This window comes from Acinonyx jubatus, chromosome B2 (genome assembly GCF_027475565.1).
Source record: "Acinonyx jubatus isolate Ajub_Pintada_27869175 chromosome B2, VMU_Ajub_asm_v1.0, whole genome shotgun sequence".
Lineage (NCBI taxonomy): Eukaryota > Metazoa > Chordata > Mammalia > Carnivora > Felidae > Acinonyx > Acinonyx jubatus.
In genome coordinates, this window is record NC_069385.1 from 96,554,953 (window position 1) to 96,578,990 (window position 24,038).

The window sequence follows — 24,038 nt, forward strand, 5'->3', positions numbered from 1 at the left end:
GACTTTTAAGTTAGCTTCCAAGTAGAATAGTGTACAGTTCTCTGAACTTTTATTAAACTTCGACTTAGTGCAGGCCTCTGACTTTAACTTCCCTGGTCCTATGAAATTTATCATTCTTAGTATAGGTGACCGGCCTACCTCCCCTTTAAATCCTTGCCATCCTATGCTGACCTAGAATGCTCCTCCAGGCGCAGGGGTTCTGTGGAGGTGGCTCAGCCAGCTGCTGCTTGAGTGCCTACCAAATAAAATCTCAGAGTCATGTTACATCTTGCCTCCGATCAGGAGTTGAAAATAAAAAAAAGGAGTATCTTAGATTTGTGTATTGCTTTGGAATTAGAAAAAGGATTTTAGAAACATTGTGGCTTTTGATTATCCTGACAACTGTATGAATAGGCAAAATTGACAGTTCTTCTTTTATAGAATGAAGAATTCAAAATTAAGGTTAAGTAATGTCCTTAAAGGCAGCACAGTAAATGGCAGTAGCTGAGTTGAGCTGCTCAGCAACCTACTTAGATTAATTGTCAAAGTGCTGAAGGATATTGCTGTGAGGTCAGAGCAGGGGTTGATGTTTATAGGAGTTGATGTTCATCTGTGAAGGATGAGTGTTATAAACAGTGGTGGAAAAGGCAGATCATGTTTGGGAACAGGGAGGAATGAGCTCATTGCAGTCACCTTCTTCAGGGATTTATTTGTCTAAGACTTACATGCTTCCTGTACCTTGTGACAAGGTCTCCTACCTTTATCCTTGAGCTTTTCCCACAAAGCTTTTTTTATTTCTCTAGTTTCATAAATCCCACCTCTTTCTAGTCTTGTTACATTGATCTCAGCAAAGATGGCTGTCTTCTCTGTTTATAGGCCATTGAATCTCTAACTGACCACATGTAAGTGTCACCTGAGGGCCTGGGGGCACCTGGGTGGCTTAGTCCATTTAGCATCCAACTTCAGCTCAGGTCATGATCTCGTGGTTTGTGGGTTCAAGCCTTGCATCAGGCTCTGTGCTGACAGTTTGGATCCTGCTTCAGATTCTGTGTCTCCCTCTGTCTTTGCCCCTCCCCTGCTCACACACACTCTCTCTCTCAAAAATAAATAAAAGGTTAAAAAAATTGAAAAAACAAACAGGTGCCTGGATGTCACCCCTGTGATTCTAATGTAATAGATAAGGCTCCACAGATGATTCTAATGCCCAAGACTATGGATAGGAAGGTCCCTATGCTTCTTATTTCTACAGCAGTGCTTCTCCAAGTGTAACTCCAGGGTCCTTGCAGTAGAATTATCTGGAATGTTTATGGGAAGCACCTTACCCCTGAGTTAACTTGATCAGAGTATCTTTTAGTGGAGCATAAGAGAAAGTGGCATATGTTTTAGACATATACTTCTTAAAAGCATGTTTCCGGGTGCCTGGGTGGCTCAGTCAGCTAAGTGTCCAACTTCAGCTCAGGTCATGACCTCGTGGCTTGTGAGTTCAAGCCCCGCGTCGAGCCCTGTGCTGACAGCTCAGAGCCTGGATCCTGCTTCGGATTCTGTGTCTCCCTCTCTTGCTCTACCCCTCTCCTGCTCAAGCTCTGTTTTTCTGTCTCTCAAAAATAAATAAATGTTAAAAAAAATTAAAAAAAAGCATGTTTCTTAAAAATGCTAAATTTTGGGAACCAGCATCACCCTAGCTTAGCATTTGTATCTTGTTCTCTTCTCAATGTAGTTTTTCTTTTTTCTTTTCATTTCCTTTGTTGTAATATTTACTTATTTTTGGGAGAGTATTAGTGGGGGAGGGCCAGAGAAAGGGGGACAGAGGATCCGAAGCAGGCACTGTGCTGACAGGCTGACAGCAGTGAGTTCAATATGGGGCTCAAACTCATGAACTGCCAGATCATGACTTGAGCTGAAGTCGGATGCTTAATTGACTGAGCCACCCAGGTGCCCCTCAATGTAGGTTTTCTGATAAGCAGTGTGGATTCGGGGCCCAGGAGGCAGGAGGTCTGAGTTCTAGTCAGCCTTTGCCCCAGAGAGCTGTACGACTTGGACTTTTAAAATTTCTTTAAGCTCAGTTTCATTTCCTAGAAGAGGAGAATATTGGACTAAATCATGAAACTGCTATTAATAATAATGGTATTTGTTGAGTCCTACTATATGCCAGACACTCCACTGTTGTGATATTTAATCTTCAGAGCAAGCCTATGGAATGGTTCTATTTTTAGCTCCATTTTACAGAGGAGGAAACTGAGCCTTAGGAAAGGTAAATAACTTGGTTAGGTCACTCAACCAGTAAGTGGAAGAGCTTGACCCACATATTTTTACCAAGCTGAACTCTTAACCTGATACAAGTTACCTACCTTTTCCCGTATACCTCTCTTTCACTTTTAAATATCTATGAATTCATGTATGTAACTGCGTACCTTTTTGTTTGTTTACTGTTTTCACCCTTTCCTCCATCTCTCTCTTCTTTTATTTCTCTGTCAGGCACTTATTACGTACCTGTTATATATTGAACCAAAACAAGGCACTTCGAGAGTAATAAAACATAGCTCTTTTCTGCGTGGAGTATATCCCATTGTTTGTGTAGAACAAATGACAGGGACCATGACTGTAAACTTAGTTACCTGGAAGTTAGGCCTCTGGGATGGTAATCATGAAGAACTTTAACTTCCCACCATACTGCGTAGCCACATATTAACTAATGAAAGCCAAACTCTTCTTATGTTCCTTTTCATCTTTTGGTGAATTGCCAACGTATAGTTCAGTAACCAAGGAAAGAAGCCAAGGAGAGAGAATGAGAAATAAGGAGTGTGGATATTGTACAAATTATATTATCAGTCTCTAAATAATGAAGAGTTTAATTTTTAATTAACTTTCATATTTTAAAACTTAAAAAAATTGAGAACCACCTCAAAATGTTAGAAGAATATATTAATGTTCAAACTTGCTGAAATATAATTATTTGATATTATTTTCTTTGGCCAAGTCTTTTATGAATCTTAGACTCCAGAATTCTTTATTAGAATTCAAGCACTAGGATAAAATCTAAATGCTTTTCCTTTTATATGATAGCTTTGGTCTACTAATTTTGAAAACAAAGGTAATTTGGTTTACAGTTGACTAACTCATTCCTTTCTGAACTGTTTCATCTTTTAAAATGAGAAGGCATTTATTAATTTTTAAAAATGTTTACCATTGTTAGTTGTTACTTGGATTTCATAACCAGTTTCTGAAAATTTCGTTATGAAATAGTTGCATAGAATTTGGGTCTTTTTCAGTATTACAATGCTTTGATCTTTTCAGTTAAATGAAGGACGTGCAAAAATTTAAAGCCTTTGCTGTACAAAGAGAATAGTTATATTTTCCCCCTTATTTGATTAAGAAATAAATGAGCATTTCCTAAATTTAAAGCATTAGTACTTGAACTTTATCAACTTTTTGCTTTTGTCCTTTATTTAACTCTTCCTTTTAGGGAGACCGTTATAGCCAGATAGAATTTTCAAAATATTTGTGCCATCTTTGCTGTTAAAAATATTTTGTGGAGCATTCACACATTTTTGAAACTTGGAAGCACTGACTAAAAATGTGTTGATTACATTTGTTTCTGCCAAAATAGTTAAAACATCTTTGAAGAGGTTGTCTTTGGAAGCAAACATCTTGGCTTGGAAATATTTGCCTGTGTTGACAAACTCAATATGGGATTTGCTTTTGTCTGACTACATTGTCGAGTAGTGTGAATCAAAGAGTTTATGCAACAGTCCCCACCTGGTGCACAGTTACCTCTGCTCACTGGGGGCAGGTGCTGTTCTGAACCCTGTGTGTGTGTTGTTTTAGGCTCTCAACAGCTCCATGAGGAGATACTTTACATGGGAAGAAACTGAGGCCCAGAAAGGCCACAGGGCTAGTATGTGGTGGGGTCCGGAATTGAACACAGGTCACAACCTTCCACGGCTCTGTGCCAGTCTTCCTCTCATTGTTACACTTTTATTCGTGAAACAATTATGTTAAGAAATTCTGGAGGTAGAAGAATTTTGAGGTCCATTTTTTCCAATGTGCAGCTTTCATTCTTCTTCATACCAGAACTCTCTCAAATAGAATATAACCTCTTTTATTTTAACAAATATATGAAGGAATTGAATTTCCTTTGATACCACTCTTGTGTCCAACTCTCTGAAACCAATAGTTGTTTTGTGTTGTACAAGGAAGAACATTTGATTACCTATCATTTCTATATTTACTGTGTCCGTTAGATCAATTTTTGCTTTTATAAAATGAGATGGCTCACTGGTAGGCACAGCTTTTTCTGGAATGTTTTAAGAAGTCAGTACAGATTTGGGGTGGCAGAGGAAAGGGAACTTATGAAATCTTGAATCAGAAGACTAAAATTTAACCCAGTCTTATTTTCCCCATCTGTGAAACAGGGTGGTGTGTTTTGAGCATTAAATGAGGTAATATATGTGAAAAGGACTTACTTAATTTCTGGTTAAGTACTTGATAACTTCTATCTTATTAGTGTCTTCTGCTGCTGTGGAAAAGAGGAAACATCTTGTAACCATCTGCTGAGTAGAAAAGCTATATGTTTTCCAAATTTGTAACAGGGCATTTCTTTCGTTCCTGTGGACATGAGGCATTATGCATAAGTAGAGTAGGCTGCCTCCTTCTGTCTCCCCAACTCTACTCATCCTCTCACTATATTTTAAGCAAATATTTACTTAATACCTATCATTTGTCAGACAGTATATTCACTAACTCTGTAATTAGTTAAAAATTTTGTCAACCTGTCGGAATAGAAATAACCCCTGGGATGAGCCAATTCTTGGAGCTCATATTGGTTATGGACACCTTAGTACATGTACATTTCAGAGACATTATTGTTAGTAGTTCTGGTATGAGAATAGAAGAGAGCATGATGCCAGGGGGAAATCTACCATTCTGTGGGGGAAATGCTGTCAGTTAAGGTGTTGTGTTTAGTGAGGAAAATTGCTGTGAACCCTGACCTTCAGTTTATGTCAGAGATCCAAGGGTGTAGCTTCCTCTGAAAATGTGTAGAATTTTATATATCAGCTACTTTGCCAGGATAGAGACTGAGAAGCTCCGGTGAGAAGGGTCTTGACTTCAGGGGTTAAGGCAAAGGTAGAGGGTGCTCTTTCGTGACCTATGTGTGGACAGCCATTTTCCCAGCAGAAGGCACACTGAAAGGAAGCACCCACTGTGGCTACTGACCCAGAGAAAAAATTAGTGGGAGTTGTAAGGATAGATTTCTTTTGTAAATGTGAAGGAGAAACTTCTTGCAGATTCTAAATTGGAATTTAGAAGACCCAAGTCCACACCCTAGGCCTTCTACTAGCATAGGAGATGCTGGTCAAGTCACTTCACTTCTTGTAGCCTCAGCTTGCTCACAAGTGAAACGAGGGAATCCTCCAAGTGCCTTTGGGTACTTTCAGCTTGAGTTCCCCTGATTCCTTAATCCTTAAGTATAGTTATAGCTTTCTCTAAGCTAAATATCTTAGTTCTTTTTACTTCAGAGATGTTGCCTTTCCCATGTGACACATAAGTTATTTAAGTAGTAAATTTGATTAAGCTTTTTAATCTTTTCAACAAATTGCAGTTATTAAAAAAATAAAAAAATAAATGTTGCATGATTTGCCTTGTATAGAAGAATGAAATACATGCATTTTTTTTTAAAAGTGAATCTTTTAGGGAGTATCTGACTCAGCTTTGCAGTTTGGCTGTTCTTGCGTTCTTAGTGCATGCCAGAACCATGACAACATCTGTAAAAATAGGGTGTTCCTATCTCCCAGTTGTCTGGTGGCATTGACTTTGCTCAGAGGACTTTCACATATATGGCCTCAGCTGACCAGCACAGTGAGGCTGTTGCAATTCAGTTAGCAGTAAGTGGGTCATCTAGTAATAAGCTGTGAATAAAATCAGAGTGTGCTATGAGATGGGTTATGTTGGCTTGTTTTCTTTTATTGGAAAGGCATTTTGAGGTAGTCTGTTGTGTCAAGTTCATGGAATTGTTTTAGAAAAATGATTTAGATGAAGCTCAGTTTCACTGCTTAATGTTGGGTTCTCACTGAGTACTCTCTGGGCTTGAGCTTGCTGGGTACTTTTGTGCAGTAGTCAGGGCATTCTATTATTATTGGAAAGTGAGCTTAATTGGAAACGTTTTACTTTTCTAAAATGACAAGTCTTACATGATATGACAGGTTAAAACTCACTCATCTCAAATGAAAACATGAAACATGTTTCTGATCTTGCGTTATATATTCCCTCCCTCCACTTATTCAGCAGATATTGAGCACCTAATCTGTGTCATGTTAGGCAGAGTATGAGGAGAATGTTCCAAGGGGAGTAGTAGCTTGAACAGAGGACCCTAGGAGAGAGGGAGCATGTGATTCACATGGTTCAAAGTTCAGATGGTTCGATCATAGAATAGGAAGGAGATGGCTTGAGTCTAGAGAGAGCAGCCAGGGGCACCTGGGTGGCTCAGTTGGTTGGGTGTCCGATTTCGGCTGAGGTCGTGATCTCACAGTTTGTGGGTTCGAGGCCCGCGTCGGGCCCTGTGCTGACAGATCAGAGCCTGGAGCCTGCTTCGAATTCTGTGCCTCCCTCTCTCTCTGCCCCTCCCCCACTCGCACTCTGTCTCTATCTCTCAAAAATGAATAAACGTTAAAAAATTTTTTTTAGAGAGAGCAGCCAAAACTGAACTGGAAAACTGTGGCTGTGGAGTCAGGAACAACCTGAAATGGCATTTGAAAGTAAGCCAAGACTTGGTGCAATGAGACTAGTTAGGAGACTATTACTAATCCAGACACTGAGGCTTAGTTCCAGAAGGAGGTGGAAGCTCGCTTGAGCCCAGTATTATTCCAGGTGTCTCATGATTGTGTCTTAAAGGATGTCCTTAGTATTGACATTGGAGACTAGAGGTGATGGTCCAGACCAAGGATAGTAATTATTGCCACTCGATAGTTTGTAGTGGGAAAAGAGAGAAAACAGGGAATATAAGACCCTCCTCTCCCCTAGAAACAGTCTTGGGACAGCTAACATATCCATGTTACTGATGCTCATGTCTTCCTTAGGGATGTGGGAAGCTAGCAGATGCATGAGTTTGAATGGCACAATGAGTCAACACCCATGGGGAGGTTTCAGGAGCATTGGAGCAACTCATGCTTTTATGTTTTGAGAATTCCAACACTGGATTCTTTGGTTCCATTTGCAGAAGCAAACAGTCCATTTGTTGTTGGGTGTGTATTGTGTCTCTGAGCTGTTTGGTGAGATTGTGGTTCACATTTCCTGATGGTGCTCTATGAGGCATTTGGTCAGATGTGCACTATGAAACAAAGCTCATCCCTGAGCAGGCACATGCCTGGTTCTACCGCAGTTAGAACTGTGTGAATTTGGGTCAGGCTTTCTTTCTTCTGTTTGAATAATGTCTGCACCCTTTCCCCCTCCCCTGCCCAGAGACTTCTCCTAAAGCCCCTTGGGCCTTCTTTTAGTTCCATTTATTAATGTTTCAGTCATTGTATGTTGTCTCAGCTCTGCCAAGAGGAAAAAGGGAAATTATGTAGTAAAATCTTAGTGTTGAGTGTAAGGGTAGAGGTGATGTGGGAATAAGGGATGTGAATGTAGGAAAGAGTATGAGGGTTTTTGTTTTGTTGGTAGCATTTTTTTTAGGCTGAGGTTTTTGGTTTTTTAATTTCAGTTTTTGATCTTATATGGAGTGAAAAGAAAAAAAAACAGATATGGTGACTTCTTTATTTTCAAGGCTCAGGATCCTGAACTATGAAAATGACTTCATATACTTGGTATCTGGATTCTTTTTTAATGCCCTAAATGTTTTAAAATAATTTTGCCAAAATATATAGCCAGCAGGCATATTTTTAATTCAAGTGGGTTTTGGGACTTCCTATCCAAATGGTTAGATTTTTCTGAGATTTACCAGTAGGAACAATACTTTTAGAATCCACATTTGGAGAACCCACTGTCTAATAAGATGACCATGCCATTTTTGAGAATGCCTTATGTTGTGTATTTTTAAAGCTTGGAACTGTTCTCTGTAAACCAGCTTTTGTCAGGGCTCTGGAAAATACTTGCTCTTCACATAAAAACCTTGTAGATTTCCAAATTTCGGTTTGGACTGTCCTCTTGGAAGAGGAATACACATAAATAGAGTGGTGGTAGACGGCCAATTACCCTTTCTTGCTCTGGCCATGTCACGGCACAACCACATTCTTGACTTTATGGGAAGGAAATAACATTTCCTCTGCAATTCAAGTGAAAACTACTTACTGAAATTTCACATTTAAAGCAGATAAGCCAGAAAAAAAGTCAGTGAAGTTGCTTAGTTGAAAAATTAAGGAAAATAAGCAGAAAGAATTATTTTGATTATAGGTAAAGTGGAAAGCCAGACCAAAACTTGACAGTTCATATGAACTTCAAATTTCCAGTAGTGAGACTCAGTTCTAGAAGAAGGTGGAAGCTTTGCTGAACCCCATACCATTCTAGACTTATCATAATTTTGTCTTAAAAGATACTGTAAGATTGACACTGGCATTCACTTGGACTTGGGATATAAAGACATTTTAATTCAAACATGTCAACCTCCTCCCATCATACTCTTCCTTGAACTTGGAGAATACTAGATTTAGGTTATTTTTACACAGTGCCAAAATAAGTTTTTTGGAAAATGTTGCCAAATATGTCATTTTTACTGTTTAGATAGTAAGCAAAAACCTACAAAAAATGGTTGAGTGACATTTTTATGGGTCCATCAGTTTTTTTGCTTGGAGTTTGCACAGTGTAGGTAATAAAGCCTCTCCTTCCTGTGTGGGACCTTGACGTATATGCTAAAGCAGAAGTGATCAAGGGTATCCTGGTTGCCTGAATGAAATAATTTAAATTCCAGAGGTGCCTAACTCAATCACAAAGATATATGCTCATGGGCATTTACTGTCTATTATGTGCCAAGCAGTGACAGAGTTAAGACACTGTAATGCTAAAATGAATAAGACATTGTCATTTTGTGTATGTTTGCTCACATATTAGAGGGACAGAAGATATATCAACAGATGATAATAATACACAACACGTGCTATTACAGTAGTGTGTGTATGCACCACTGTGGAAGCAGAGAGGATGGTGGGACATCTCTCACAGACCCTGGAGATTGAATCAGCTGGGGCTTCTTCAAAGAGATGGATGAGTGAAGGGGTTGAGTGGGATGGCAGCTGGGGAGGGCATTCTGTAGGTAAGTAGTAGCATATATAAATGCATAGTGTTCTGTGGAAATGTATTGTTCTTGAAGGAACAAGAAGTGGTTCAGTGGGGCTGGAGTATGAGGAATTTTTGGGGGTGTGTGTTGAAGGGGAGGGAGGAGAGAAGAGGCTGCATACGACTGTGTGACCAATTGAAGATAGGTACAGATGGAGATAAAGGCATCGAGGATGACTTCAGCGTTTTTGATTTCCGAGCAACTGGGTAAATGATGAGGCCATCCTCTGAGCTACAGATACAGAAGGAAGAGTGAGATGGAGAAAGAGAAATTCAGCTTTCTCTCTAGTGGGTTTGAAGAGGTTGTGAGATAAAGCACAGTGAAGCCAGGTAGATGCAAGTTCAGGTGTTACTTCTACCTGTTAGTAGTTTGTGTGCACTTGAGCAAGTCACATAACCACTTTGTGCTTCATTATCATTTGTAAAATGAGATTGTATCTAATGATGATGAGATGATATTTGGGAAGTGCTTCAACACACTGGCTCACTGAAGTGCTCAATATATGATTGGTTTTACTATTTTGACAGAAGTGTTCATTAGGGAGTTAGAATTTATGGGTCTTATGTTCAGGGGTAAGTTTTGGGAGCATCCAAAGTCCCAGGGGATCCCAGAGTCATTGGTATGAGGGGGGAAGTTGAAACCATTGTAGAAGGTGAGATTGTACAGGAGGCGTGAGAAGAAGCGGGGGTGCTGAGGACTGAGCCTGGGGAATAGCACTAAAGGAAGGGTAGCAGTGGAGCCTCTACTGCAAACTGAGAACGAATGGCCAAGGATGCAGGAGGAAAACCAGGAAGGAGTGACATCAGGAAAGTCAGGGAGGAAGACTGCCAGTGACAGATGCCTCAGACAGATCAGGAGTGGAGAATGGACAGATTGGAAAGCAACCCTTGAGCTCTTCTCTGTGATGTTTTTCTGTCATTAAATTGCAGGCTCCATGAGGGTGGTTGTATGACCAACTTCTCGTAGTGGTACTAGCAGACATTTGTGAGTGCTTATTGATTAAGTGAGACTATGGAAGAGGAGGTGGTAGATGATTGCTCACAATATCTTTCAGCTCTTCAGGTACCACGTGACCTCCCTCCTTTCGTGCTTACAACTTGCTCTGTTACATTTTACCATCTGATTTCCTTTTTCTCCTGGGAAAATCGAGTCACAAGCAGGAAGCTCCCTCACTTTCCTGTCTGGTCACTGCTACTTAGTTTTAGTGGAGTGATTGGGATGGAAGCCACATCACAGCAGGTTGAAGAGTAAAGATAATAGAGCTAAAAAATACAAAAATAAAGTCTATTTAAAAAACATGAATATTACAGAGGGTTTTTTTTTGTTGTTGTTCAGTTGCTTTACTGGAAGAGAGAGACAGTGATAAGAAAAGAGGGAATTGAGTTTATAAATCTTGTTTATTTTTGTTTTAGGATGGAAGAGATGGGCATTGTCAGTGTGGAGCCTGATGTGGGGCTCAAACTCATGAACTGTGAGATCATGACCTGAACCGACATCAAGAGTCAGATGCTTAACTGGCTGAGCCACCCAGGCACCCTGAGATGGGCATTTTTAAATACTGAGAACCAAGACCCAGATGTGGAGGGGATGATTGATAGAGTGAGAATTCCCCAGGAGACAGGAGGTGGAAGGATTCTGAGCATATGAGAAAAGCAGGTCATGCAAAAGCCAAGTTTGTTGGTAGCAGGGCAGGGCAGTGAGGGAGTTCTTACTCATGTTGCTATTTTCTCGATAAAGAAGGAGATTAAAAAGTGAACGCTAAACATAAATAAGGAAGTGGTACGGTAGGGAATTTCGTGCAAATGGTAAAGAATATTGCAAGAGAGATTGTGAGGGATGGAAAAACCGGCCAATTAGGACACCAAGAAAAAGTGCCAGCTTTCTTAGCGTGCTTAGCTGAATTGCAGACCTGGAACCTGTGGTGGCAGCAGTCCACATGGAACTGCAGTTTTCTAGTAGAGCTTTATAGCGTAGGGAAGAGTAGGGGAGATGTGCAGCTGACTTGGCCAGGATTGCGGTTTGGCTGGGGGCTTGCAGGGCAAGAAGGGTGTGAGGGAGTTGAGGAAGTTGGTTGAAGTGGTGGATCACGTATTGCAGGCCAGCTAGAGAAAGAGGTGAAGATAGAAGAGGGCTCATAGAATGGATCATAATGAGGCATATCAAGCAATGTGAGATGTAAGTGAAGCCAGATAAGTGGTTTTTACCTAGGGTTGGGGAATGAAAGTGGTAGAAGAACAGGAAGTCACTATCGGAAGTTAAATATCGGAGGCGGACTAGTTCTGGTGTAAGATGATGAGGTCCAGGACGTAGCAATAGATGTGTGAATGGATGAAGTGGAGAGAAGAAGGACTGTGAGGATGTGGCACAGCATGGAGCCAGGTACACACTGAGCCAGGTGTCAGATCTTTGGGGGATGCAGGAATCTTTTTTTTTTCTTTAATGGAAATTTTAGTGCACAGTGCAGTGCTGTTTTCAGGAGCAGAATTCAGTGATTCGCTTACATACAGCACCCAGTACTCCTTACAAGTGCCCTCCTTAATGCCCATCACCCATCTAGCCCATCTCCCACCCCCAGGGATCATTTTTAAGGAGAAGAAGGTGGTGATATAAGAGTGAGTGGCCTACAGTGTAAAAGTGAGGTCTTCGTACCTATGGGTCACGGTTTGAAAACTATCATTTTTGCATCACTGGGGGATTAGAATATGCTTGCCCTGCCTGGTGGTATGTGGGACTTGACCGGAGGTGAGAGGGACAGACCAAGTTCAGTAAAATAGTAGAGGCAGTGAAGGTACTGAAGTTTTAGGAGCCTTTGTTTACCCTGGAATAGATATTTCTGGAAAGCTTGAGAGTGGTGGCAAGCTGGGTCAGGAGAGATGAGACAGGGATGAAATACAGGCTCAGGAGGCTCAGTGACAGGAAGAGCTCGAATTTGGGTGGTAGCCAGCAATGACCTGGATGTGAGGCATGAGGGCTTCAAGTTTCCAAAAGGAACTCTGGTGTAAAGGATTTTGTTTGCTTTAGGTGCTAGCTGACAGATTGTTGGTGAGAAACTTTAAGTGGCAAATACTACTAATAAAATTGTGGTGGGAGAAGCTAACATTTGTATGCCAGGCACTGTGCTAAGCATTTGATGTGGATTTATTTTACTGAATCTTTAGAACCACTCAAAAGAGGTAGAAATTCTGTCATAATTTAAGTTTTTTAAATGAGGAAAATGGATTTTAGATGATGTGGATGGCTCTGGGTTGTGGTCCCGTTTACTCTTGGAGCTGGAATTTGAACCCAGGCAGCATGAATGGAAACCTTCTCTGGTCTCCGTATTGACTTCAGGATCTGAAAGGAGGAAGCTTGATTACTTCCTAGAACCACACCTGACCTTTCACTGAGGGAGGGTTCAGACTGTTGTGCTGAATGCATAGATTTTAAATCAGGGGTCTTCAATGACAACTGCAGACATAAATTTTAGAGTTTATTTTTCATTTTGGTTTTGATTGCACAGTATCATGAAAAGTTTGATATACTCAAGAGACGTAGTAGTTAATGGTAACAGGACATTTTAAAAAATACCTTGAGTTTCCCTATAGGAATAATACTCAGGTAATTGGAAATGGCAGGAAAAGCTGAAAATGAGTCAGTGTGTTAGTAGTCTTTAATTATGTTAAAGTTTGGTTCATAATATTTGAATATACATTTGAAAATCACAGCTTTCTAAATAGTGTATGCATGTGTAATAACCTGAAGTAGTGTGTGGGAGTAACAATCTGAAATTCATCCATTGGAAATTTATTTAATTAGACTATACTGCTTTCTCCTGGTTGATATTTAGACCGTTTTTCGACCTCAGAACTCCCCCTTTAATATCCTTCCTGGGATAAAATGCTGAGCAGCACTTGAACCTATTAAACTTACCTTGTAGTTGAAATTTACTGACTTCCCTTGTGAATAGATAAATCAGTGACTGGACTGGCATGGAACGTTCTTGACCAGCAGAAAATAGTCCCCCGCCTTTCCAACTCTCTCCCTTTTCTTTATTTAGTTGTGATTACCACCCACGGAGCTCCCTTGTGGTAAGGGTTCCCAGAAGCGGTTGATTTTATAATTTGTAAAGACTAAGAGAAGCCTCTTGAGAGATTTTGCCGGGAGGCATAACTTTCTTGTTTATAGTTTCTTAGATTTGTTTCTCTGAACCCTTGTTTTTATAAATGTTGATTTGCTTGAGGCAACAAGTTTAAAAACTTTTTACTTCTCAGGGCACCTGGTGGCTCAATTGGTTGAGTGTCCAACTCCTGATTTCAGCTCAGGTCATGATCTCATGTCATGGTTTGTGAGTTCGAGGCCTGCATTGGGCTCTGTGTTGACAGTGGGTAGCCTGGTTGGGATTCTCTCTCTCCCTCTCTGCCCCTTCCCCACTTGTGACTCATGCTCTCTCTCTCTCAAAATGAATAAACATTAAAAAAAAAAAAAACTTTTTACTTCTCTTTACAGTAGGAGAATTGGGAGAATAATAAAGCCAAATTTTTGCTTCTCCCTTTGTAAAAAAGAATAATAATAACTACAACAGTAAAGTTGCTGACATTACACTGTGTTCGTGTTGAATTCTCATGGCATAGCATAATAACTATTACCATCATTCTTTTACAAGTCAGAGGATGGTCTTGAAACAGTTGAGTAACTCGAACATAAATGGTGGAGATGGAATTTAAACTCCTGGGATGTACTAGAAGGGCTCTCTAGCATAATTTCAGATCAGGGTATCAGTTGGAAGTTGGGGGTGGAATAACATTGGTGATTTTTCTGCTCTTTATTTCCCCACATTAAAAAAAAAAGGAATTTGTCCTGTATATACTATATAATGTGTTCATGCATGCACATAGTTCTTTTCATGCTGTGGAGATTAGCACAGGTTCTTAGAAAAGATGATTAAATTGAGACCATGAGCTCATATTTATTTCTTTTTTTGTTATAAAAATAATTAATTAATTTAGGTTGAGCAAGGGAGGGGCAGAGGAAGAGGGGGAGAGAGAGAGAGTCCCAAGAAAGCTCCACACTGTCAGCACAGAGCTGGACAGGGGCTCAAACTCACAAATCGTGAGATCATGACCTGAGCCAAACTCAAGAGTTGAACGCTTAACCCACTGAGCCACCCAGGCACACCCTGAGCTCATCTTTCAAATCATTTGTCAAGGAGCATGTCTCATACTGTGGCTGAGAGCAAGCTCTGCAGGGCATGGAGATCTATGCAGAATATTGGAGAAAGGGTGTGTGTGGCTCCCGCCATCATGTCCAGGTGGTAGTGTTAGAGGCTGCCAGGCCTGGCGTGGGCTTTTGCTGCTGCAGCCTGCACCAGGTTCCTGGTTGGCCTGGCCTCCGGCTCTTGTGGCAGCTGGGAGGAATAAAGGGCTTCCTGTCTGAGCCTAGCACTGCTGCATGTCAAAGGCTTTCTTCAGTCTGGGACTGTAAAATTTTCTACTTTCAGTTCTTTGACTCTGGCTCTTCTGACCTCTGACTTTTGTGTTGTATTTACAGCCTCTGGGCAAGACTAGATTGACGAGAGTCTTAAACATGATCTGCTTCTCCCTCCTACCTCCTCATTTTATAGATGAGGAAGTTGACTCACAGACATGAAATGTATTATTCAAAGCGGTGGGAGTAGTGGCCAGAACTAGAAGCCAACCTCATGACTTGAGTGATTTTTTTCCTGTTACAAAATGACTTGTGCCTCCCTATATATTGCTTCCAATTCTTTATTTACTCATCCTGATCCTGGCTTCCCGCCTGTCTTTCTTGATCCCTTGGCTTTCATCCTGCACTGATGGAGGGAACAGTTGTTTCTTGGTGTTAATCCCAGCTTTGGAATCACTGTGTGACCCCTGGTAAAGTCACTTTGTGCCTTAATATCATTATCAGCAGATTAAGTAGGACCCTTGTTAGAGAGGTTCTTAAGAAAATGTCAATCATGTGAACTGGTGACCTGTTTTATTTAGTGAAAGAGACTTTTAGAAAATTAAATGAAAATGAACAAAGTATAGGGAAAAAAATCAGTTAATAAAGGTATCCTGTTGAGTAAACTGAGAAAGGACTCATGAGAAAATTAAAGAGACTTTAGGTCAAATTGTTATGTAATGTAGTTAATTGGGGAAGGTACTAGTTTCCTTCTTTGTTCTTTACACAGAATACCTGTCAGATCAAATCCTGCTCTGCAGGTGGTAATATAGATTAGTCTGTAGGTTTTACTTTGGATCCATTTGAACTTGGCAAAACCTTTGGTTGGATTATTTTACAGATCTGATTAGTAAAGAGGAATGTAGAATTCTCAGTGCTGTGACATTTTGCCATAATAAAAAAAAATTAGGTGCTTAGGTTAAATCCTCCTTTTCTATCTATGAACCTCTTTGAAACTCAGTTTCCCTGTATGTAAAATGGGAAAAATACATTTAGCTTTCCAATGAGAGTTATGAGGACTAAGTAAAATAACACTAATGAAGTGCTTGGTACATAGTAGTTTCTCAGTCTGAGCTGGCTTTCTTCCTAATATTTTAACACTTTCTGTTGTGTTTAGATATCTGATATCCATGTTACTGGAGAGTCAGAGGATATGTCTGCGAAGGAGAGATTGCTACTGTGGACACAGCAGGCAACAGAGGGTTATGCTGGAATACGGTGTGAAAATTTCACTACCTGCTGGAGAGATGGAAAACTATTTAATGCCATCATTCATAAATACAGGTATGGAATTTGTGGGGTCTGTTTTCTTAGACAAATATGAGAAGTGTTTCTTCCATTTCCATATTTTAAAATAACCTTTTATTATTATAGAAGCAATACATGTGCATGGCAGAAAGTTAGAAAATACAGACCAAGTACAAGTGGAAACGTCAGATTCTTACCACTGCGAGATCAGCACTCTAAGCTTGGTGCATACACACAGACCACAGAGCTATATCATATCTTTGGATTTTGCTAGTAACTTGGAAGACAGTAAGCTCTGATATATAGAGTCTTCAAGTGGATGAGCATGATTGTACAAATGGAGAACCGATGAGTTGTAGGGTAAGGGTTTAGTTCAGACTTAGAGCTCACACATGGCCAAATTACAGTCTCCTACACTGGTTGCTCTGATGAGTAGCTGGGTTCAAAAGAGGACAACTTTGGGGTCGTAAACAGTTTTCTGGATGAGAATTATTAACAACTGAATCCCCGTTAACACTGACATAGCACTTACTATAAAGTGCCAGACACCATCCTAAGCAGTTTTTACATATATTGATTTATTTAGTTCTTACAGCATCCCTATATCATCATTCCCAGTTACCATACAAAAACTGAGGCACTGAGTAAATACTTGCTTGCAGTCACACACAGCAAGTGGCAGCTTTGAGATTCAGACCTGGGGCCTCTGGCTTTTGACTCTATGCTTTTAATGTCTTCTAAGGAGCTAGAGCCCCAGAAAATATTTATTGAAAACAATACGTGTGTTGATCTCAGTAACTTTTCTTAGTTTTGAAAAAAATATATCATGTTGTTGAAGAATGTCTTCCTAAGTAGAGTAAGCTTAAGCTATAGCTCATTGGACTAACAAATTTATTTGATAAAAATAGTAATTATATAGAATAGTTAATATTTTGATAACTTTCTATATGTGGGGCATTCTGTTCTTTGTTTTCCATATGTTATCCCATTCAAATCTCCTAACAGTCCCACAAAACAGGGACTGTTATTATCCCACTTTTGCAGAGGAGGAACCTTGGGTTTGCCAAGGTCTCGCTGCTAATACATCATAGAGCTGAGATTTTGATCTCAGTCTGCTTGATTTAAAATCCCATTCTCCCCATCTGTCTCCCTTCTCTTTCTTTTTTTCTTTTCACTCCCCTGAGGACCTTACTCTCTTTCCCTCTTTTTTTTTTACAAAGGGGAGAGATCTTTTTCTCTTTCCCTCTTTTTTATTTTGGAAATTTTAACATCAGTCAAACTGTAATGAATCTCCCACGCATCTGCACCCAGAGCCCCTTTATAACACTGTAATAATCTGCTTCTTTATGGAACATTTCAGTAGAGGTAGGTATAGTTTGCCTGATTAATAAGAAAAATCAGAATCAACTCGCCTACACTTGTTGAAAATAAAGTACCAGATCTCCTTAAGTAACACAGTGCCAAGAGGGTTTAGTCGGTACAGACATTGCTGTCATCATACTGCGCTTCTATGTGACTTAAAACATGAGGCCATCAGAAGGCTGCATAATTGGATATATTTTATACCTGGGATGGTAAGATCTTGGCCTTTAAATAAAAATATTTGGATTGTTATACCTGAAGGATTTATGTCATGATGTACCTTTGAGTGTGTGCTCTTTTCTCTTTGAAGTGTTTTAAGTAGAAGCAAAGCATTTAGAAGCCAGCTATTATTCTAAAACAATTGACTTTTAAAAACAATGGTCTCCGGACATTGTCTCTTCAATACTTGTGAAAGAGTATAAGTACAAATTAGTATATACATGCTGTGTGTTTTTCTCCTACATATGTGTCAGAAATGCTGACATTTCCTGGGGAAGTTTAACATTATAGAGCTCATATTGCTTTAGGAGAGTATTTGGATCTTTTGAATATTATTTGCTTTGAACTTTTAATTTGACAGTGATCATTTTAGAAAATTGTTTAGCTTTACTGGAGCACCTGGCTGGCTTACTCACTGGAGCATGTGACTCTTGATCTTGGGGTTGTGAGTTCAAGCCCCACGTTGGGTGTAAAGATTACTTAAAATCTTTTTTTTTTTTTTTTTAAAGAGAAGAGGGGCATCTGGGTGGCTCATTTGGTTAAGCATCTGACTTCTCACTTTGGCTCAGGTCATGATCTCATGGTTCTTGGGATCGAGCCCCATGTCAGGCTCCACACTGGTGGTTTGGAGCCTGCTTGGGATTCTCTCTCTCTCCCTCTCTCTCTCTGCCCCTCCCCTGCTCTCACATGTGCATACGTGCGTGTGCGTGCTCTCTCTGTCTCTCTCTCTCAAAATAAATAAATAAACTTAAAAAAAAAAAGAATTGTTTAGTTTTAACTTTGAACTTTGATTTCCTAGTTGGCTTTGTTTTCCCTTGTTAGAATTCATGGTAGATATACTGAGTATCAGGTTTAAGTGCTCACAAGATTTCTTTGTTGCTTATGTTCATCATCATGTGCCTCATAAAATACTACTGTGGCCTTTTTCACTGGAAGAAACTTTTCATGTGTAGAACTGTTTTAGCTAAAAAGTACTCGGGCTTTTCTTTTTACTTAAAAAATGATCGAGTACTTTTCTTCTAGCATGTGTAAGAAATGGATGGGGTTGAACTACACATAGTTTTCACTGTTGAATGCTTTAAAATACTCTAAAGGGGAAAGAGAAAGTTATAAACAATTGAAATATCACTGTAAGAAGATTTTTGGATATTGGACAGCAATAATCAGATTTAGAGAGTAGTGTCTAATTTATAGTTGTTTTTACTTGATAATTATTCCCCTAAATTTTGTGATGTATTTGGACTTGCTGTGGAAACATATCCGTTTAATTGGGTTTGGGGGTCTATTTCTAGATTAAAAGCTGTTTTTTATATATGAGTTTCATTTGACTTATGTAATAAAAATGATCTGAGGTGGTACATGGGTTTGGTTTCTACTTAAATACCAAGCCTAACTGTATGGAGTACTCGGTTGAGAAGGATCTTGACAGGGAGTGAGGGCTTAGCAGGAAAGAACCTTGAGATTCCTGGAGTGGATGGGCGGAGGATTGTGGTGCCACTCATGAAGCAAGTTTGCACGCCCCAGAGAGAATATGAAAGATTTCTCTGGGGATTGCAAGGAAAGTGGATACTCTTTGTCATTTCAACTATTTTTTTAAAGGTTTTATTTATTTATTTTGAGAGAGAGAGAGAGAGGGTACTAGCATGAGTGGGTGAAGGACAGAGAGACAGAGAGAGAGAGATAATCTCAAGCGGGCTCCACATACAGGCCTCAGTCTCTTGAACCATGAGATCTTGACCTGAGCCGAAATCAAAGAGTTGGACGCTTAACCTACTGCGTCACCCAGGTGCTTCCTATGCCCTGTATTTGTCATTTAAAAATAAACAAGTATTGTAGTAAATGATCTGGTCAGATTTTTGTGTACACATCTCCTGAAGATTTAGAAATATTGATCTGAAATGGGGACAGAATAATAGCACCCTTCAGATTTTGTATTGCTGTCAATACTGTCAAAACTTAAGTACATTAATTTGGATTGCCTAGCATAATTTTATTAGTGTTCCCACATAGAATATGACTTATAAAGTGGAGAGAATGTTTGTTAACCCCAGTAAGCAGTACTCGACTAACATGAAATAAAAAAGAAATTTTTATAGTAAGAGTAATTTATAGACATTACACAATAAAAACCATCCCTGAAGTTAAAAAGAAAGTAACTGTTGCATAGAAGGCACCCAAGAAATATGTGTGGACTGTTGACCATGTATCAATTTCTGTGTTAGCTGTTTTTATATATGGTAGCTTTTAAAATGATCACAGTCCTGTGAAATAGATGACACTATTTCCATTTTTATCTGCGTTTTAAATGATCACATTATTAAATTACTGAAGAAACTGGGGCTCAAAAGGGAAACTAATATACTCGACATACCTTTTAAATGATGGAGGTGACAGCTCAGGAGTCTCAAGTCCTCATATGCTTCTGTGTAACTACTTACCATAATACCCTGCAGGTAAACTAGATATCCAGAAATGGAACTGTTGACCTGAGCAACTGTGCTAGGGCAGTGTTGAAAACTAATGATATTCAGCAAAGATACATGAGAATTCTCGATGAATTTAAGAAATGTCTACATGAATAGTATATTCAGCAAAGATACATGAGAATTCTCGATGAATTTAAGAAATGTCTACATGAATAGTATATATATATAAATGCCAACTAAGATCTTTGTCCCTCGTAAGAAATTAGTGAGGGACATCAGTCACATAACTTAGAATTAGCCGTCAGTGAAAATGGCATTAGCAGCAACTCATAATGTGAGGAAAATTGTAGATAATAAGAGAACATTAAAACGCTCAGCATAAGTGAGAGCAAAACCACAAATGAACTGTTCTGTAGTTTTGGGTATGTCATATTATCCCCAAGAAGGTGAAGAGCCTGGATTATGCAATGGGTAATAAGAATGATAAAGTACTATGATACAGTGGAAGAGATTACAAAGGATAGCTCTTATAGGTTCTACTTAAATAGGTCATTGATTCAGATGGTAACCATGATTATCGCTTATCGTTGTGAGCATGGTGTAATATATAGAATTATGGGATCACTATGTTGTATGCCTGAAACTAATACAACATTGTATGTCAACTATCCATCAATTAAAAATAAAATAAATAAATTTTTAGGAAATTCTGTTCCTGATTCCTTCTAGGAAATTCTGTTCTATTTTAAGAAATTCTGTTCCCGATTCCTTCTAGGAACGTCTGTTTTTTGTGTTCAGTTTTCAGTGGAAAGAATTCAAATAATAAAACTACCATATATCTGTACTAGTTTGTACTTGTTTTGTTTGTATAGTTTAAATTTTCTTGAAAGCGTATTAAAATCTTTTCACTGAAAACCACAGCTGGTAAGAGATCTTAGGTAAATAAACCTCACTCTTGCCCCTAACCTTGGTTTTCATTCAAAAGAATAACAAGGTAGACTGGATTTGATGGACTTAGATCAAAAGGATGTCACAAAAGCATCTGATGAGTAAGTAGCTTATGAGCAAGAGAAGTAGAGTTAACTGAGAATCAACAGCCTCTGGGATTCTAAACTGAAGTAGATTAATCATTCTCCTAGAGTTTGGATACAGAGGACTAAAATTCCCATTAGTAACACATGTTCTTCATAGTAGGTGTTACAGTCAGACCGTTCAGCTGATTTTTCTGTGCTCTCATTTAAGAGTGTGCTCAGTTATCACAGTAAAACTGATTTTGTTTTTCTTTTTGAGAGAAATAAAGCTCTGGCTTCTAGCTTGACATTCAGCCCCTGACTTGTCCTACTTTATCAGTCACTACATGCAGATAACTGCCCCAGAACATTGATGAAAGCCAAGTTCCCAAACAGCAGCACTCACTGTGAAAACATGTCTGCCTGAGCAGGCATGAACATGAATGTGCGCCCACAGGCCACAAAGAACAGGGCAACATGTGCGGTAGAGCCAGGTGAAAACCTAAGGTGGTAGCATGGAAAGGTACGAATATGTCACGACTCACATGGTAGAGGGGTGGTGTGTTTGGCAGAGAGATTATTTCTGCTTAATAGTTTCTGTTTGTCCTAGTCTTGTTTTTAGTTTATGCCATTCACCGGTTTGAATTTCCTTTTGAGGCCCTTGGCATTCTTTTCACAAGCATGTTTTACATACATTACGTAACCAAGGAGGACTCCACTTTCTTAGGATAGATTGTGTTCAGGAGCACGCCATTTAGATATTTTCTAATCAGGCAGCCAGAAGCTTTTCACTTGTCTGAGTGTGTAGTTGGATAGCAATTATTTTGTTCATTGTTTGCATTTTGAATTAGAACTTAATGGGACCATCATATTTCATTACATTAAATGCTTAAAGATGCTGTAATTGGGAAGATTAGACTGTAAGGCTGTGGTCAGAATCATCATGTTTAATAGTCTGACCTGGAGGCCTGTGATTAAGCCGCATGCTTGGATTCAGTCACACCTTACAAGCTGAACTGGATTGGACTGGTTTAATACTGGGAGGAGGCCCTTTAGGGTTTGAAATGTTCCCATAGGAAGTTGGATTAGTGTTGATGAGGGGATTTTTTTTCCCTTCAGAACCAGGTCTGCCCTTAGGCTGCAGAACCCAGAAGTCTGAGGATGTGTGTATGTGTGTGCGCACACACACAAGTATGGTCTCTGGTGTGTGTGTGTGGCCATGGGCTAGGCAAAGACACAGAGCCCCGAAGGTTATAATTTTTGGAAAAGTCACAAGTATTTCAGTTTTTGAGGCAAAATCAAATTGTTTATTTGCCTTACCAGATAAACTCAGCACAGTTGAATTCTGAGAGCTCACCGTGAAAGCCTGGTAAATTTTATAGTAGGTTCTCCTGTAGGTATTTCTTGCCACAACCCTACTTCAACTTGCATCTGTGACTTTTATATAAAAAAAAAAGCAACTAACAAAATGTAATACATTAACATAGTAAAATTCTCAAATAGAATAAAGGCAAATGCATTGAAATGTGATCTCTTTCCCCAGATACCCAGTCCCCTTCCCTAGAGACAACTGTTCAGTTTCTTTCATAGTCTTCCAGAAATGTTCTGTGCATATACAAACACCTGTTTTGGGGCAGGATGGGGGGAGGGTCAGCTTGTTGAGGTATAATTTACATAAGCACCGAATCTTGAACATTATTATAATCTTTTCTAAAACACAGTTGAGAGAATGGCATATATGTTATTTCACATTTTTCTTTCTCCTTAATTTATTTTGGATGTCTTTCCATATCAGCAGAAATGGGTTTACCTTATTCTTTTAAAATGCTACAGAGTGTTCTGATGTATGGATGTAACATTATTTAATAGTATTGTATTGATGGACTTTACATTTTTTTGCTATTAAAAGTGTTGTATTGGACTTTGTATGTGTGTTTTGCAGATGTGTGAGTGTGTTGGTTTGACAAGTTCCTAGAAGTAGAATTTCTAGGTCGAAGGGTAATGCGTTTAAAGTTTTAAGACCTATATCTGAATTGTCTGCTAGAAGAGTTGCACTGAAATACCCTTCTGTACTGTTTCCCCTCCATGATGCCTTTAAGAAAGAAACATTCCATTATTTGTTAATGACATCCTAGCAGATATTAAACCCCATTCATTTTTTTCTATTCTTCTTTTAAGTTTGTTTATTCATTTTGAGAGAGAACGCGAGCATGCAAGTGTGCACAGGTGGGTGTGGGACAGAGAGAGAGGGAGAGAGAATCCCAGCAGTGCAGAGCCTGACACAAGGCTCGAACTCATGAACCATGAATGAGATCATGACCTGAGCTGAAATCAAGAGTCAGACACTCTACTGACTGAGCCAGCCAGGTGCCCTCTCTTCTTTTTTAATTTACCCTTTTATTCATACAATTTTTTTTTCAGCTTTTAAGGTATGTGCCACAGCTGAAATTGCAGGCTTATGTTTCCCTCTGGTGTGCAAGCTATTAGTCTAAACATGTATATGTTGAGAATTTAGGGGAAAATGACCAAGTAAGTTGGTAAATTTGAGAGTGATGTGATTATTTAAGACGTTAGTATGCCAGCAGTGGGGGTGGTCTTGAGGTAACATACAAGAGAATGTGGGCCACAATGCCAGAGGTTTGGGAAGTATGTAATAAACATCAGATTCCTTCCCTTCCTGCTGCCCACCCACTAATAACAGGGCACGTGACCGTAAAGCACAAGAGAAGCTGGGCTTTGCTGAAATACTCCCCTTACTTTGAAACTTGACATATGCTTCCTTCATCCTGGCTCCCTTCGGCATTTTCTTACCTTTCTCTAACACTAAGATTTCTCTTATGTTGCAAGAGTAGCTGACATATCTTCTATCCATCTATTTTTCTTTGATAGGTCCGTCTGTTTTGTTGCAATATGTCTTTATTTTGACTCATTTTCAGATTCCTGTTCCTATGTTATTTTGTGATATGAAGTGGTTTAATATTTTCTATCAGACTAAAAAGTAAGTTTATCCCTCTTTTGGAGGCATATTTATCCCCTAGAGAGTAAGATTTACTTAAGTTCACTAAAATATAGGTATTGAAAGAATTA

The 24,038-nt window shown here is 39.3% G+C and overlaps 1 protein-coding gene across 29 annotated transcripts in view; it reads left to right on the top strand.

Moving 5' to 3' along the window:
* DST (dystonin) overlaps window positions 1–24,038 on the top strand; it is a 490,174-nt gene that overhangs the window by 275,785 nt on the left and 190,351 nt on the right. For all 29 annotated transcript variants that reach the window (XM_053222643.1, XM_053222633.1, XM_053222646.1 and 26 more), the window contains one exon: window positions 15,804–15,970. In XM_053222643.1, the coding sequence (XP_053078618.1) occupies window positions 15,804–15,970 (167 nt within the window). The remainder of the gene's footprint in view (window positions 1–15,803; window positions 15,971–24,038) is intronic.